At 39.5% G+C, this 16,353-nt stretch overlaps 2 protein-coding genes across 2 annotated transcripts; both read left to right on the plus strand.

Moving 5' to 3' along the window:
* The first annotated feature begins 2,727 nt into the window (after positions 1-2,727).
* LOC130217053 (uncharacterized) lies at positions 2,728-8,027 on the plus strand. Its single transcript, XM_056449057.1, has 10 exons — positions 2,728-2,835; positions 4,765-5,109; positions 5,201-5,245; positions 5,725-5,802; positions 5,940-6,017; positions 6,500-6,583; positions 6,960-6,988; positions 7,085-7,153; positions 7,241-7,312; positions 7,394-8,027. The coding sequence occupies exons 1-10, from the start codon at positions 2,781-2,783 to the stop codon at positions 7,442-7,444; spliced, it is 906 nt and encodes a 301-aa protein (XP_056305032.1). The 5' UTR covers positions 2,728-2,780; the 3' UTR covers positions 7,445-8,027.
* Positions 8,028-10,121: 2,094 nt separating this feature from the next.
* Positions 10,122-15,403, plus strand: LOC130220801 (uncharacterized). Its single transcript, XM_056453045.1, is given in 6 exon segments — positions 10,122-10,136; positions 12,962-13,158; positions 13,275-13,592; positions 13,678-13,992; positions 14,802-14,879; positions 15,014-15,403. Coding segments are annotated over 5 exon segments (810 nt in total). The 5' UTR covers positions 10,122-10,136; positions 12,962-13,103; the 3' UTR covers positions 15,058-15,403.
* Positions 15,404-16,353: the final 950 nt, after the last annotated feature.

Here is a 16,353-nt window from a genome sequence, read left to right on the forward strand (position 1 = left end):
GTGTGAGCCGTCGAGTGCAGGATCATGACTTTATATGGCCAGATGACTTTCCTTCAAGTGACTTTGACATGCTGTGTTACAAAGTGTTGTAGCTCATAGAAAGAGGAACTGAGCCAGAAAGATTCACACCATCAGTCTAAACTGGTCTATAGTTGAAGCCCACTGCTGAATGTGTGTTAAACCAGTGTGGTCAAACTAACATGAACAACAGGTCTAAACTCAACCAGTTCCTGTATTCTCTGAAAGCCTCGTCTCTGTGCTCTTCATCTTCATCTTCATAGAGTAAAACCTCTTCATGTTTTCTTTTTGACTATTCATCTATAACAATAGCCATGATTGACTCTGTATAGTTTGGTGTGTGTTTTTGATTTCTGTGATGTTTGTAGTAAAATACATCATTAAAACTGTGGATTTACCTAAGGTTGGCTAACGTGCAGAACTGAATGTGGCACAAAATATTTACAGACACAAAAGCAGCGTTTCCATCCAGTCAAAGAGAACAAAATACTCACATCTTGATAAACTGGCACCAAATATCAGACAGGGAAATGTAGTTGGCTGTGGTAGTAGAGGCCACTGTTGGCCTTTTTCCTACTGTAATAAGTGCACCTTAAGCACATGTGTTGCCAGACACTACAGTAAAATGCTTAGTAATAACACTTAGTTAAGTGTTTTTGTTGCAATGCTCTAAATGAAGTCCCTAATCTGAGGGATTTTTCCACGTTAGGTATACCTCTCTAAGTCTTCTTAATCTGAAAATACAGTATGTTGATTACTTTCTAAAATAATGTTTGGTCTCTGTTGACCACATCTCTGTTCACAAGGATATAATCAACATGAAAACGTTATGATGAAGTCCATGCTATGAAAAACTCTGGAGACCCCTGTGACAGACTGTTTCTTAACTCCATAATCAAACTCAACACATTTCTGACTAAGTGTAATGAGTTAAACCCCTTATCACAGGAAGGAGGCGGCGTAAACTGACTAACTTAACACATTTATTAATGAAATTAGCACAAAACTACTGCATAAACACAAACAGAACTCCAACACAAATGTCTCAGGCCTGATCATCTGCTGGTAGAAGTCATAGTGGCTGCAAGACATGGGCAGTATTACAGATGAGACGAGAAAAGCAGACAGAAGAATGAGGAGAGACAGAAGAGGGAGAAAGTAGAGAAGAAAAACAATAAACCAAAGTAGCAAAGACATAAAAACGTCCCATTCTTTGGGTTATTTGACACAATTCTTTGACCAATTCTGTGATTTAGAACATAAAGCATTTACAAATGTACACAACCCTTAGTCTATGGCAATGGCAGCGTTGGCCTTATTAGAGGATATTGTCAATGGGCGAATCCGAAGGCTCCAAGGTGGCAGGGTGTGCGATGGGTTGCTTCTTGGTGAGTAATGTAATTAAAGATATTCCAGCTAAGTTTTTTTGTTTTTTTTAATTGAGTGTAATTATTTTACTGCATATTAGTAGACCACGGTTATCCATTAAAGACGTGGCTGTTAACCCTCCTCAACAACCTACAAACTGACCAAGAGCACAGTGTTGTAGAGCGGGCGATTGGGCAGCTGAAATACCGGTGGCGCTGCCTTGATAAGAGCGGAGGGGTGCTGCTATACCGCCCTAACAAAGTGTTTCTCTAATACATCTCACAGACATGGATACTACTCCAGACAGTAAAGTGATTTACAATTGATGCAACTTTCTCCTTAAAGGCTGTTAGTTCAGTCAACGGCTCTCCGACAGCAGCACGTTCCTCCTTCATCCCGACACCAGTGTAACTGAGTTAAAAATCACTCCTATGTCAGCACCTGTAGCCTAGGGAGCAACACAGACATATAGCAGCACTGCACCTCAGGTGAGTCCTGGCTCATGAGTGCAGACATGTGGGGCAGTTGTGGCCTACTGTTTAGGGAGTTGAACTTCAATTCGTGGTCCCAGTAGGAATTAAATATGAGGTTATATATGAGTGAAATATGAGTGAAAGAACGACACTCTCTCCATCTTCCATATCAGCTGAGGTGCCCCTAAGCAAAGGCGTTAAACCCCTGATTGCTCCCGGGCGAGTTTACAGTGTCTTTTAGGGAAGTGTTCCTGGCTCTGGATACCTTAAATAATGCAGCCTAATAGGAGGATTCGGATTTCAAAAGTTCTGTGTTTGTGTTTTATGTGTACGCTAATGCAGAGAGATGTGTGTGTAGTCTAGTCTAACACTGACAGAGTGTGTCTGCCTCCAGAACTGAGCTAGGTAGGCTGATCCAGAGTTTAGCTGCTGACTTGAGAAGGATCTAGTACCTTCAGTCGATGTTGATATTCTAGGTATCAGAAGCAGTGTTGGGTCTACACTACAGTAACAGGGTCCAGAGAGGGGCTCTGGACAGGACACTCCAGAACTAACACTGCACCGAGTTAACAGGCCTTCAGATAATATTGTGTGAAAAACTGATGCATCAGACAAGTGTTAAGCTGTGGTTTACTCTAAAGACAGCCTGCAGAAGCACACAGAAAGAGGAACCCAGAGGAGCTGTGACAGAAAGATTCACACCATCAGCTAAAGTGACTGGCTGACCACACCTGAGTTTGTTAAACCAGTGTGGTCAAACTAACTGAGTTCCACAGAGTCAGCAGAACAACAGATCTAAACCAGAAGAGCGAGATCACAGCGCTGAAAACAGCAGAACGGATGCACAGGAGGAGCTGCTGCTGTTTAAAGAAGAGCTGAACATATATATATAAAGCAGAAGACGAGTGTCAGAAACACAGAATGGCTGATAGGAGTCCTCTGTTTCTGCTGCTCATCTTCTGGACACTCAGCACAGGTAAACACTGCTGTTCATCATCTACAAGATTATAAACTCAGCACTTCAGCTCATTATTCTGGACGAGAGTTTGAGTCAGTCAGAGTCATGGCAGGCTGTTTTATTTCTCAATGCTCTGATATTTGATTAATGTACTGTGATGACGTCTTTTTAGCAGGATGTGTAATTATAATAGACTTTACACCATGTGAAGATTTCAGCTGCAGGTAGTTTGTCTGTCTCTGCTCTCCCGATGAAATGGTGAAGTCTTTTAATCTGATTAATACATATTAAAGCTCTTTAACCTTCTTAATAAGCTCTGAGTGACTGATGTTGTTGGTCAGTTCTGACTTTCATTATTACACTATCTGCTAGTTATTTAATTTTCTAGATCTGAGCTGAACTATCTGCTTCTGCTTTCAGTGTGGCAATAAATGTCACATAATTAATAGTGAAGCTCACATTGGTAGAGTTCAACACTGGAAACATATTCTGTACCTGAGGAGATGCTCATAATAAAAGGTTATACTGTTGTTCTGCTGCAACGTTGTGGAAATAGAAAAGCATTTCAATAATGGAAATTTCAGTTTGCAAATGGTTATGACCAAAACTCATTTTAAAGGAACACTCGAACATGTGTGAGGCTCATTTTACAAGTGTCCTAGAGTTAAACAATTGATTTGAACCATTGTTGAAACCATTCAGCTGATGTCTTGTCCTGGTGGCGTCACTAATAGCTTAGCTTAGCATAGCATGAAAGGGTTGGTTTGTAATGTGTTGTGTTTTCTGGTGGAGTTCAACAGTACTTCTATGGTCTCTTCATGGTTTTAAGGTGCCCTCTGAAAACAGCCCATTCTCCTGCACTGTGTGATATCACTCCGCCTCGTTCAGGCATTTTACAGCAGCAGATTTTCTTTGACTTTTGCACCAGAATGAGAAAACTATTCCTGGAAATATTGGCATTTTTCATTTTCCTTCGGTCTAATTACACGATGTAACTACAGAGGGCTCAGACTTTAAATAGGAAAATGATCAAAACTCTTATGAATTTGGGAATGAAATGCTAATAGTTAATGGTTAGCTAAGCTAATAGTGACCAGGCCGGATCAAGAAATCGACTGAATGGTTTCAAATACGGTTCAAGTCATCTGCTTACCTCTAGGAGACTTAAAAATGAGCAATTTCTTGTTAAGGAGGCACATGAGGGAAGAGAGAAAATGTATTTCTGATCAATTCCTGATTCTGGAGATGCTGAAAAAATAGTTTTGGGAAGGTTCAATATTTAGGATAAATAAATAAAAGTGTGTTGTCACAAAAAGATTATTATACTTACAATAATCCCCCTTCTAAACCATATTACCAAGGATTGGTCTGAGATAGAGGGCAGGAAAGACAGTTCTTATATACAGTATAGGAGACCACATAGCCAAAATGTTTTCTGAACTGTAACCAAACTTTAAGACTATTAAGTTCTATAGGGTTTAGAGTAGTTTATAGATGGTAAAATAAATGTATTATTATTAGTTTGATGTCTTTAATGCTAATAAATGACAAATAAAATCGGGAATTACTTGATCTAAGGGCTTAAATATGTCTTTCATATGAAGTTTGGAATAGTTTGAAACAGAAATTTAGGAAAATATTGATTTTTATTGTATTTATTCTGTCTACAAGAGAAAGTGAGAGAGTTTCCCATTCAGTAAGCTCTTGTTTAATTTTCTCTAATATTACAACACAATTGTGCTAAAATAGATCAATATATTTCTGTGTTATTGTTGTAAAATCCTGGAAATTGTCTGAGGCTAATTAAAATAGCACTGTTGGTACTGGAAGAGATCTCACAGCAGGACTGATTAGAGAGAAAAGCACTCTTATGCAGGTTTAACTTTAATTCTTTCTTTCTTTTTTATTATCAGTCAATAAAATATGACACTACATGTTGTGTTTCAGGTGTGTTTGGAGCAGAAGAGACTCCTGTGTTCAGCAGTTCTGGAGAAACTGTTCATCTGCCCTGTAGAAATACTGTTCAGTACTGCAACACATCAGAAACTACATGGCTCTACAACAGTTACAGACAGACACCGACACAGGCACCGGCTGTTGAACTGATTACTTTAGGGGTAAACAAGAAAGACACAGGGAAACATGAGAGACTGAATCTGGGCTCTGACTGCTCTCTGACCATCAGTAGAGTCACAACAGAAGATGCTGGACGTTACACCTGCCAACAGTGGAGAGAAGACCAGAAAAATAGACCTTATGCAGAGGTTTCCATGTATCTGCGTGTTGTTGCTGGTAATTTCCTCCTCATGTGTTCAGTTTAATCAGGGCTGAATTCTGTGTTTCAGCTCATGATTAGTGATTTGTGTCTTCTGTTCACTTTCAGTCTCTTCATCATCATCATCTTCATCTTCATCTGATATTCGTCCAGGTCTGTCTTTTTTATTAAAGTATTATTATTATTAGAATATATGGACAGCTTTATTTGAAACAGTCAGTAAAGCATCTTTTGAAATCCTTTACAGCTCCAGATCTCACAACTAAAGCGGAACAGACACCACAAACAGAAACAACTAAAGATGGAGCAGTGTTTATCTCACATCACTGCACAATACTAGAGTTATAGTGTGTGTGTTGAGTTATTAAACTGATGTTCTGCTACAGTATGATTCATATTCACCTTTATCTTTTACAGCTGAAGCTAAAACAACAGCAGCAGCAGCAGTGACTCCAGTTCACAACACAGACACCACAACAAAATGTATGACCGGTGCCTCACATCAGTGCTGTATTATCAGTTTATTATGAGTTATTATGAGTATTTGTGAGTTATCTGGAGTGTTTATGTGTAATGAAACTATAAATGACCTATATCCATAAACCTAATTTGGTAGTGTTCATCTTTTATAGCTAAAACAACAACAACAACAACAACAACAACAACAACGACTCCACTACACATCACAAACCCCAAAGCTGCTTCAGCAGGTCTGAACCCTGTCTCATAGACATCTGTGCTGTATTATGAGTAATTATGAGTATTTATGAGTTATCTGGAGTGTTTTTGACTAATTAAACTATGAATGACTGTCATAATGTGATTTAATAATGTTCATCTTTTACAGCTGAAGCTAAAACAGCAGCCCTGACTCCAACAAACACAAACACAACTATAAAACCAGCAGGAGCCTCAATAACAACAGGTACATGATGATGATTATGATGATGATGATGATGATGATGATGATGATGATGATGATGATGATGACGATGGTGATGATGATGATGACGATGATGATGATGACGATGATGATGATGATGATGATGGTGATGATGATGATGATGACGATGATGATGGTGTAATTGATGATGTCACTCCCATAATAGTTTTGTCTGTTTTTTTTAACAAAATGTGCATTAAGAGTCATTTACCTCGAGGATATTAACAATATAGAGGAAGATACTGAAACTGTTTTACATTCAGAACAAGATTTAGAGAGAGAGAGTGAGAGTGAGAGAGAGAGAGAGAGAGAGAGAGAGAGAGTGTGTGTGTATGTGTGTGTTGCCTATAAATGCATCACTGAGGACATCTGCTGGCCACGTGGGAGAATCAGTCTTCAGTCTTGAGTTATTCTGTTCTAGTCCTGAATGGGTCTTTATCTGACTGAGTCCTTCTGTTGTTCAGTGCTTTCAGTTCTGCTTTCTGCTGCTGCTTTGGCTGTTTTCATCGCTGCTGTTCTGTGTTTGATCCAGCGCAGAAGAAGAGCTGGTGAGTCTCACATTTACTCCAATTACAAACACTTGACTTTAATGAGCAGAAAACAAGAGCAACATTCCTGATCCCTGAGCTAACAACAAAACACCACTGAAGAAGAGCTCATGGCTTTCTACTGCTCACAATGCGCACAATGGAGATTCCATTGCTTTTAATGGAGACTCTATTGCTCATGTGCCTCATTTTCTGCCTTCTATTGGTGGCCTGTTAAAAGCAGTCAATCCTAATGGAGAATGTGGCCAAACACAGCAGAAACCAGTACAATGTGCTGCTTTTAATGGCTCAAATCTGATGCTTTGGGATCTTTGAATGCTGTTTGTAATGGAAACCAGTAGACTTTCTGTTGTGTTTTCTCCTCAATCCTCAGCAGCTCATCAAAGAGCGACTGGTGAATCAGCGGTGAGTTCAGTAACGCCACTCATTTAGATGGACTGATTGATTTTGTGTCTTTAAAGCTCAGTAAAGTGTCCCTCATGCAGTGTTTGTTGTGTAAAGGTCAAAGATGAGAATCAAGTCCACTATCAAACAATCCACATGTCCATTAATCCTGCTGCCAGAGCCCATGTGAGTGGCCCAAATCAGTGATTTCTCCACATCTTCAGGCGGATTGAGTGGATTCAGCTTGATTCTGCTCTTCTGCATTGTGTTTAGGAGCAGACGGAGGATCCAGTCACTTATTCTGAGGTCACTTGTGCTGGGAAAAAGCCGGAGAAATCAGCCAGTGTGAGTAGAGTTCAGCACAATCAGTGTGTGTGATGATGATGATAATGATGATGATGATGATGAGCAGAATCTGTTTCTCAGGATCACTCTAATGATTCAGTGACTTACGCCGCCGTCAGCAGAAGAGCTTAATGTGTGCAGAAGAAGAAAAAGAGCCTTCAGGAATAAACATCAACACAAACAGGCAGAAATCACAGCAGCATCACTGCAGCATTTCAGGAGCACAAGTTTCCCTCAAATGCGCAGATTCAGGACTTTAGTGTGGGAGAATTGGAGAGATTTAGAGCAGAACAAACACAGCTGGAATATTACTGCACTGGAAAGAGGACAAAGCAGCTGTTCTGAAGGAGAGAAAGAAAGAAAGAAAGAAAGCAGAAAAATAGGCTGTGTTTGTGGAGGAAAGAGAAGACTGCAGTGGGAGAATTACAGCACTGTCTGTTTGTGTTACAACTTACAATCATCATCTTCATTTGTCTCTTCAACTCATTTTAGGCCCAGTTTTGTCTTGTCTTGCTTTATAGAAATGTCTTTTTCATTTGGCACATGATCTCCAACATCATCTCCATGTTTCTAGACTGTATTTGAACTCCATTCATTCATGTTGAATCTGCTTTATTTGTGTGCAGGCAGAGATATAAAGCCCTACTTTGCTTTCTACATCACATTAAAAGTACTAAAGTGATTTGATGTTTCTGGATCAATATTTGACTTCATGTTTGGGAGAAGAAAATGTCAAACTAACCATGATCATTCACCCTCGGGTTGCTGAAGTACAAAATACTAACATCATATACACGTTTATACATCTTAGAGAATGTTTTAATGCTGTTATTTGCTCTTTTTAAATACACACTTCACCAACACTGTGTCCAGAATCACACACTTCACCAACACTGTGTCCAGAATCACACACTTCACCAACACTGTGTCCAGAATCACACACTTCCTTACTATATAGTATGATAAATTCATCTGTGAGTGAGTGATTTCCATATCTATTATCTACTGCAAAATTCTGAAGTGCACATCTGATGATTCACGTTCCAATAATGCACCATGAGTGAATTCATGAATGTGAGTGAAGCAATGTGACTGATGCAGGTTGATCTTGTGATCATGACTAATGGCCAATGTCGAACATCTGAATACTCCCATTCACACTATATAGAGCACACTTTTCTAACAGTCATGTAGTAAACATAGATTGAAATGTAGTAAGTACATACTCCAGTAATAGGCGTTTTTGGATGAAGCTCAAGAGTGTGAATAAAGCTCATTTTCACACCCACAAATAAACATTAGGGGTGTAACGGTACACTGGAGTCACGGTTCGGTCTGTAGCTTAGTTTTAGGGTCATAGTTCAGTACCAAGTGTGCCTCATGCCTGCTTTTGAATGATGCTCCTGGCTGTTAGATCGCCCCCTGTGGCCTGGCAGCATTACAAGTCATAAACCCTGCCGCATGTTAACGAATAAAACTCAAGCCCCCAAACCCCCTCCCCCCCTCCGGCAATTGGGGTGCTGGAAATGAGCCATCAATTTACAGAAATTTACTGTGAAATAACAGAGATTGAATTGCAAATATTTACCAGAAATTTAAATTTCTGTTATTTCACAATAAATTTCTGTAATTTAACGGCTGTTATTTTACGGTTTATTTCCAGCACCCCAGCTACAGATTTTTTTTACAGTGTAGTTTTGGTCAATTAAGGCTCTGGTTATCAGCTGATCTAGGTTCAGATCTTCATTTTTATAAACAGTAGGTTTTTAGCCAGTAATTTAATGCTATGAAATGGGCGTGTCATCATGATTGACAGTTGTGATTGACAGTTTCTCTGAGTGGGACCGTCTGAGCTTCAGGAGGCAATTGAAGTGTCAGTGTTTGATTTCTGGGTTATTTTACCATGATGATATGAGTTGTTCAGCAGTAAACCATCTTTTTACTAGAACTATGTTAAGCTGCTTTGACACAATCTACATTGTAAAAGCACTTTATAAATAAACTCTATTTTAGTTGCACCAAAGAGGTGATTTGATTTCCCTCAGGGATTTTCCCCCTCAGGGACACCCTGAAGTTAAATTACTGAAAGACTTTCATGCAAGCGGCCACAGGTGGCGATTATAAATGACGTCACTTGCAGAGGAAGTGAGGTTGCCTGAGGGTGCAAGTCCGAGAGTGCAAGTGTAACAGGTATGAAAATTATAATTGACTTTAGTTATAGAATTACACAAAATATGTATTTTACCTTACATGTTTATTAACTATACCTGAGGTGTTTGTTAGTGTGTGCGTCTTCTCCTTTAAATTTCTAAGGGAGCTTGCGTTGTTTAATTTCCTGTTTTGCACCCGCCTCTTCCCTTTCTGCACTGACTGCACATGGGAGAGGTGGGTGTCTGCTAAGCTCTAATTAATCCTAAATCATCTTTACTTTATAAATAACTTTTGAAGCTAGTTTTCATGTTTAAATAATATTTCTACCTTTATTTTTCATATATATTTCACTATTTTTGTGTTTTCACTAAAATTGAGGTTTTGACTTATTTTTGTTTAACTGAAACATGTGAATGCTAAACGCATTGCACTTTCCCTTTAACAGAAAAGCTGTAAGGGCGAAGACACACTGTAAAAGCTGTGCTTTTTGTTTATTATCAAGAGTGAGTAAAGAGCCGTCACAACTGCAGATGTCTGTCTGGTTATTCCTCCATAAAACAAAGAAAACACAATGCAGAACCGGTTACACAAGCCTGAAAGTGCAAGTGCAAATCTGCAGCCAGACTCTATTCAAGTATTGCCTCTTCTTTTGAATCTCTGAACCTCCTCAATTGTAAGTTGTTTTGGACAAAAGTGTATACTATCTGAATTGAATATTGAATAATTTTTTTATATATATATACTCCTCATTTCATGCAGAAATGCTGATGGTTAATCTGCTGAATAACAGTATAGAACAGTGTGAGTCTATATCCAAAGACTCTGCTACACCATCATCATGTAGGATCATGTCTGACCTTTAGGGTGTCCTCACTAGACTGTCTATGTCCTGCTGTGGTTTGATTGACCTAGCATGAAACTGAAGACGCAAAATCACATTTAAGGGACTGTTTCACATGTATTTATTACTCATTCTCTCTTGTCAATGAACGTGACCTGTCATAGTTCAGCAAAGATGTAAACCCCTCGCTACACCTTCAGCAAACCTCATAATACCTGCAGCTCGATGACTTTTATGAGCATCAATAGTGGTGAATCTGTTCAGCAAGATATCCGGCTGTTTGTTACTCAGTCTCTAAAGACTAATCTAAAAATATAAATAAAGCAATCTCCATGGTACAGAGGAAAAGCGCTTCCCTTCCTCTGAACTGAACTTCATCGACGACTGAAGCCTTCAGTTTACTGGAACTTCATCTGTGTTGAGCTGATTTGACACAGTCTACATTATAAAAGTGCTGTACATATAAAGATGAATGACGTAAGTGTACTCGTGATCAGAAGGTGAAAAATGCAGTGTGTGTGTGAGCCGTCGAGTGCAGGATCATGACTTTATATGGCCAGATGACTTGCTTTAAAGACGCTTTGTCATTGCTAAAACATGAATTGCTAAACAAAGTGTTGCAGAAGTGTTTTTCATAGAAAGAGGAACTGAGCCAGAAGGATTCACTCCATCCTTTTAAACTGGTCTATAGTTGAAGCCCACTGCTGAACGTGTGTTAGACCAGTGTGGTCAAAATAACACCAATAATATTTAATATTTTATTTTCTGTCAAGTTTTGTCAAAGGTTTGTTCTCTGCAGTGTTGTGCTCGTTTGTATCATGAAACATGAATAGTTCACATTCATAGTTTATTTCAATTCTGAACTAGTTCTTACCTCAGTACATGTTCATACTATCATGAACTATGTGTTTTTAAAGAGGAACATTACCTATACACCACCCATTGCTTTCAGTTACAATCTACAGAACAAAATAGTATTTGGTAAACTGATGGATCATTGAATTCAGGTAATTTGTGTTTATAAGCTAGCATACATCTATCTAAATTGAACTGTACTGGGTTCAGTTGGGGTAATCAATCTTCATACTGTGCATGAATGTAAAAATGGCACCTGAAATGACTTGGTTACTACATTAACCCTCAATTCCTGAAGGAGGGAACAGACATTATGTTGAACATTATGCTGCGTTCACATTAGAGTTTAAGCATGTGAAATTCTGTCGTACGGCGCTGTGAAAAGGGGCGGGATTAAACAAGATGATCAATAATTTAAAAAGCGAGCGATTGGTCCATATTTTACATTTCTGTCCTGAGAGATTATGTTTTGATCCTCGATTTTCAAGTGTTGTGATTTCGCAGATCAGAGTTCACCAAGCTTGAACTTTTCAATGCAGCGATCTGCGAAACTTGCCGCACAAGCTTGCGTTTCCGGTCTGATGCATTTGTGTGCATATGAATGGAAGTCTATAGGGAGAATAGTGGAGTGTGACCGTGGCTTAAGAAAACAGGCCAATGATTGCCTATAAACTGGCCGAGAAGCTTCTTTACATGTGCGGCGGTTTAATAATCAGCTGAGGATATAAGCAGCACCTGCAGGAGCCTCTGTCAAACTCACTGCTGAGGAGCCAATCGCACTAGCATTCGGCTGGTGATTCCGCAACTGTGGCACTGGAACATAATGGCTGCGTCCGAAACCGCATACTTCCATACTATACAGGATGCTAAAATCAGTATGCGAGCCGAGTAGTATGTCCGAATTCATAGAATTCAAAAATCAATATGCGAGAAATACCCGGATGACTTGCCACTTCTGGCGAGATTCAGAAGTGTGCATCCCATGCATGCTGCGCTATTCCATGACGCCCCGCGAGCGAATTAATGAATGGGAGCAAAGTGACGCAACTGATGCTGGTAGGTCATGTGACCATGACAAAATGTAGGATGTAGTACACTCGAATTCCATTCATACTTTTCACATTCATACTGTATAAAATGTACTTTTCTAACGGCCGAGTAGTACATTTAAATTCAAATGCAGTAACTACTGAGTAGTAGTAAGCGGTTTCGGAGCAGCCAAACCGCTGAGGAGCCAACCGCTCTAGCATTCGGCTGGTGATTCAGCAACTGTGGCACTGGAACATAATGTCTCCGTTCACTCCTTCAGGTAATGAGGATTACAACAGTAACCTTTCAGGTCAGGAAATCTGACATGTTGAACAACATGATGGGGAAATGTACTGTAGAATCAATTGCAGAATTATGAGGCAAATTATTAATTTATCCTTGCTGGAATGAGGACAGTCCTAGAGCTAATACAGATCAGATAGTGAGTTAGCAGGCCTTCAGATATTATTCTGTTAAAACTAATGTGTCAAAGAAGTGTTATGCTGTGGTTTACTGTAAAGACTGTAGAAGCGCACTAACTGAGTTCCCACAGTCAGCAGAACAGCAGATCTAAACCAGAAGAGCGAGATCACAGCTCTGAAAACAGCAGAACTGATGCAGGATCAGCTACACTGTAGGATCTGTGTGTGCTTTAGTGTCTCGATCTATAAATGCCGATTAAATATTCACATTAGGTGGGAGTAATGTCATTTCTAAAAAAATACAAGCTTGAATACAATTGACTTTTCTTCCTGTGTTTCACTTAAATACAGCAGTGTTCAGTGTACATTACTGTGTTAAAACAGTGACGTATCACTAAAGAGGAAGCTGCAGAAGCACAGGAAGAGCTGCTGCTGTTTAAAGAAGAGCTGAACATATATATATAAAGCAGAAGACGAGTGTCAGAAACACAGAATGGCTGATAGGAGTCCTCTGTTTCTGCTGCTCATCTTCTGGACACTCAGCACAGGTAAACACTGCTGTTCATCATCTACAAGATTAGATTGACAAAAACATGTCTGTTGTTTTTATTATTATTTAATTTAGTATTGAGCAGTAAATTATGCCAATAATGTTGTGTTTCAGGTGTGTTTGGAGCAGGAGAGACTCATGTGTTCAGCAGTTCTGGAGAAACTGTTCATCTGCCCTGTAGAAATACTGATCAGTACTGCAGACCAGCAGGAACAAACTGGCTCTTTAACTGTTACAGACGATCACCGGCAGTTGAACTGATTGGTTTAGGGGTAAAGAAGAGAAACCCAGACAGACTGAATCTGGGCTCTGACTGCTCTCTGAACATCAGTAGAGTCACAACAGAAGATGCTGGACGTTACATCTGCCAACAGTGAAGAGGAGACCAGAAACAAGGCACTGATTCACATGTGTATCTGCATGTTGTTGCTGGTAATTTCCTCCTCATGTGTTCAGTTTAATCAGGGCTGAATTCTGTGTTTCAGCTCATGATTAGTGATTTGTGTCTTCTGTTCAGTTTCAGTCTCTCCTTCATCATCATCATCTTCACCTTCACCGGGTCTCTTTCTGACAGTCTACTGTCAGCTGTTCTCATATACTGCAGATGTCTGTAAGAGTTTAGTCAGATCAGAGGACCTTCGGCTGTCCTGGTTGAATGAGGCTGGTGTTAATCTGAACACAGACTCCAGATATCAGATATTGTCCTCTGAACACTGTCTCATCAGTCTGTCTACAACACTCATCAGTGAAGATGAAGATAAACAGTGGAGATGTGGAGTCTATCAGAGAAATGAACTGAAGACCTCAGACACGTTTACTGTCCAGTATTCAGGTCAGAGAAACATCAATGAATCAAATGCACACATTCTCACACACACACACACACACACATACACACACACACACAAGAGAACAAAATAATACCAATGTCTTCCGTTATGTTCCCAATGTTGTTAATGTGCAAAGCTGTGGTGTGTCATATTTACAGAAGGATCAGTTTGACCAAAATCTTCCCCAAAACATATATATATAAAAACATATATATATATATATATATATATATACCCATTTGATGAGTTTTTCATCATTCAGACAGAATCACATTCACTGTCGGCACTTATTGTTTGATATATTGTTGAAGGATTATGAATGATGTTTTCAGGAGACAATATACTTATTGCAATGTTTTTGGTATTTGTTTGTTTAACTCACATTAAACATTTGTCTTAAGTTCTGGCTCAACCATACGCCTTTATACTAGACCACGTCTGCGCCAGACTTGGGCCACAAAACACCATCCAGCATTTTACAGAGTGGGCCAGAATGTAGACACTTCACTGGCATTTAATGTTGTTACATAAATGAATATCTTTATTTATATAAACTGCAGTTGCATAAACAGTATCATTTTATATACTTAAAAATCATTTCCTATATGAAAATAATGTAATGCCATTGAAAAAAACTTACTCTTGGGTCATCGTTTTAATTGTAATATAAATGCGTTCATGTCACCTCTGAGCTGATGACTTTAATAATTATAGTGGGCAATACTGGAGTTGTCTTGTGTGTTGACTTGTTCTACTGTGATTGTCATGTTGTCCAGTGTGATTTATCTAAGCTAATGTTCATCTTTTACAGCTAAAGCTAACACAGATCCAGCAGTGAGTCCAGCGCTCTTCACAACACAGACAACACCAGCAGGAGCTTCTACAGCAGGTCTGATCTGTGTCTTGACCACTTCTGTGCTTTATAGTGGGCAATACTGGAGTTGTCTTGTGTGTTGACTAGTTGTACTGTGATTGTCCTGTTGTCCAGTGTGATTTATCAGAGCTAATGTTGATGTTTTACAGCTAAAGCTGAAGCAGAGACATTTTGTGTGATGAAACAGCAGTGACTCCAGCGCTCTTCACAACACCAGCAGGAGCTTCAGCTCATTCTTCATTTAGTAGGAAGTGGCGGGTGTTCAGACTGGACAGAAGATTTGTATAGAGACTTGTCTGTCACCAGGGGTCTCTGCAGCAGTCACTCTTGTGTTCTTGAGTCAATAAGTTCCTCTCTGACTATGTGGACCTGTGTTAAGTTCATCAATAATGCTCCACAACTATCTGCTCAAACAGGCTAGATCCAAGATTATGAGAACCTCAGGATAAGGAGAGACAGACATACGTGAGTTCAGGTGATGTTTAAATTATAGTCTTTTTGTGAAGGGTCTGGTGGGCCTGATTAAATGGTGAATTACACTTGTGCATTGAGTGATTGCCGTAACACACAGTGCATGCCTTGCACGTAGCTGTGTATTTATACTTCTGCATTCTGCTTGTGTTGCTCTGCCAGTTACACTCATGAAATGCTATCTGGCAGTGGAGTTTCTATGTTCCTCTAACGTGCTGTACAAGTACCTTAAACTCTCTCATTCAGAGGCGGTAACCGGTGCACGTGGATGCTCGAGACACATGCCTTCTCTTTTTGAAGGACATCCTGGGATTTTTTAAATGACCCCAGGGAGTCAAGACCTTGATTTATTGTCTCATCTGAAAGATGGTGCTCTAACAGTAGAGTTCCCATCACTATATTGGGAATAAACCAAAGGGTGAGCACACCCTGCTGGCCTCACTAGCCCCACTTCCAGCACCATCCTGGTGTTCATAAGCGTTCCCCCGTCTAGCTACTAACCAGGCTCAAGCACAGCCCTGCTTATCTTCAGTGGCTGACCATGTGTGAGCTGCAGAGAGCTATCTGTCAGCTATTCCCCCTTCTTCTCGTCATCAATCCTTGCTTAAATGAAATGATGAACAGAACCTTGCTCAATTGGTAGTTTCTCCATGCCGATTTCAATAAGGGGGCTGTTCAATTCAGTTCAATTCAAGTTTATTTATATATAAGTTAATTCAAGTGCTCTAGGGGCCTCTAGAGTTTGTTTTGACGTTATATATGTGTCTGCATCATTTATATTTGCTATGTAAATGTGATACAGCTACAGATATAAAAGCAAAACTATTTTCTTGCCAAGAAATTTAAATGTATATAGTATTTATATCATATACGTAATGATTTTTTTCTCAAATGAATTTATAACTAATTAATATGCAACAGTCAGATGCAGTAAAGGGCTCAGCTTTTGCATTTGATTAACCATAATTAGTGAATTAAACACACAGCAGCTCAGCTTCTGAAAGACAGTGATAAAAAT

This window comes from Danio aesculapii, chromosome 3 (genome assembly GCF_903798145.1).
Source record: "Danio aesculapii chromosome 3, fDanAes4.1, whole genome shotgun sequence".
Classification (NCBI taxonomy): Eukaryota; Metazoa; Chordata; class Actinopteri; order Cypriniformes; family Danionidae; genus Danio; species Danio aesculapii.

What these genes read in the sequence shown, in the direction of transcription:
- LOC130217053 (XM_056449057.1), top strand. Translation starts at nt 2,781, where the DNA reads ATGGCTGATAGGAGTCCTCTGTTTCTGCTGCTCATCTTCTGGACACTC. An exon ending in CCCCAAAGCTGCTTCAGCAG is followed by an intron (nt 5,803 to 5,939) that starts GTCTGAACCCTG and finishes CATCTTTTACAG; the next exon opens with CTGAAGCTAAAACAGCAGCC. An exon ending in AGCCGGAGAAATCAGCCAGT is followed by an intron (nt 7,313 to 7,393) that starts GTGAGTAGAGTT and finishes TCTGTTTCTCAG; the next exon opens with GATCACTCTAATGATTCAGT.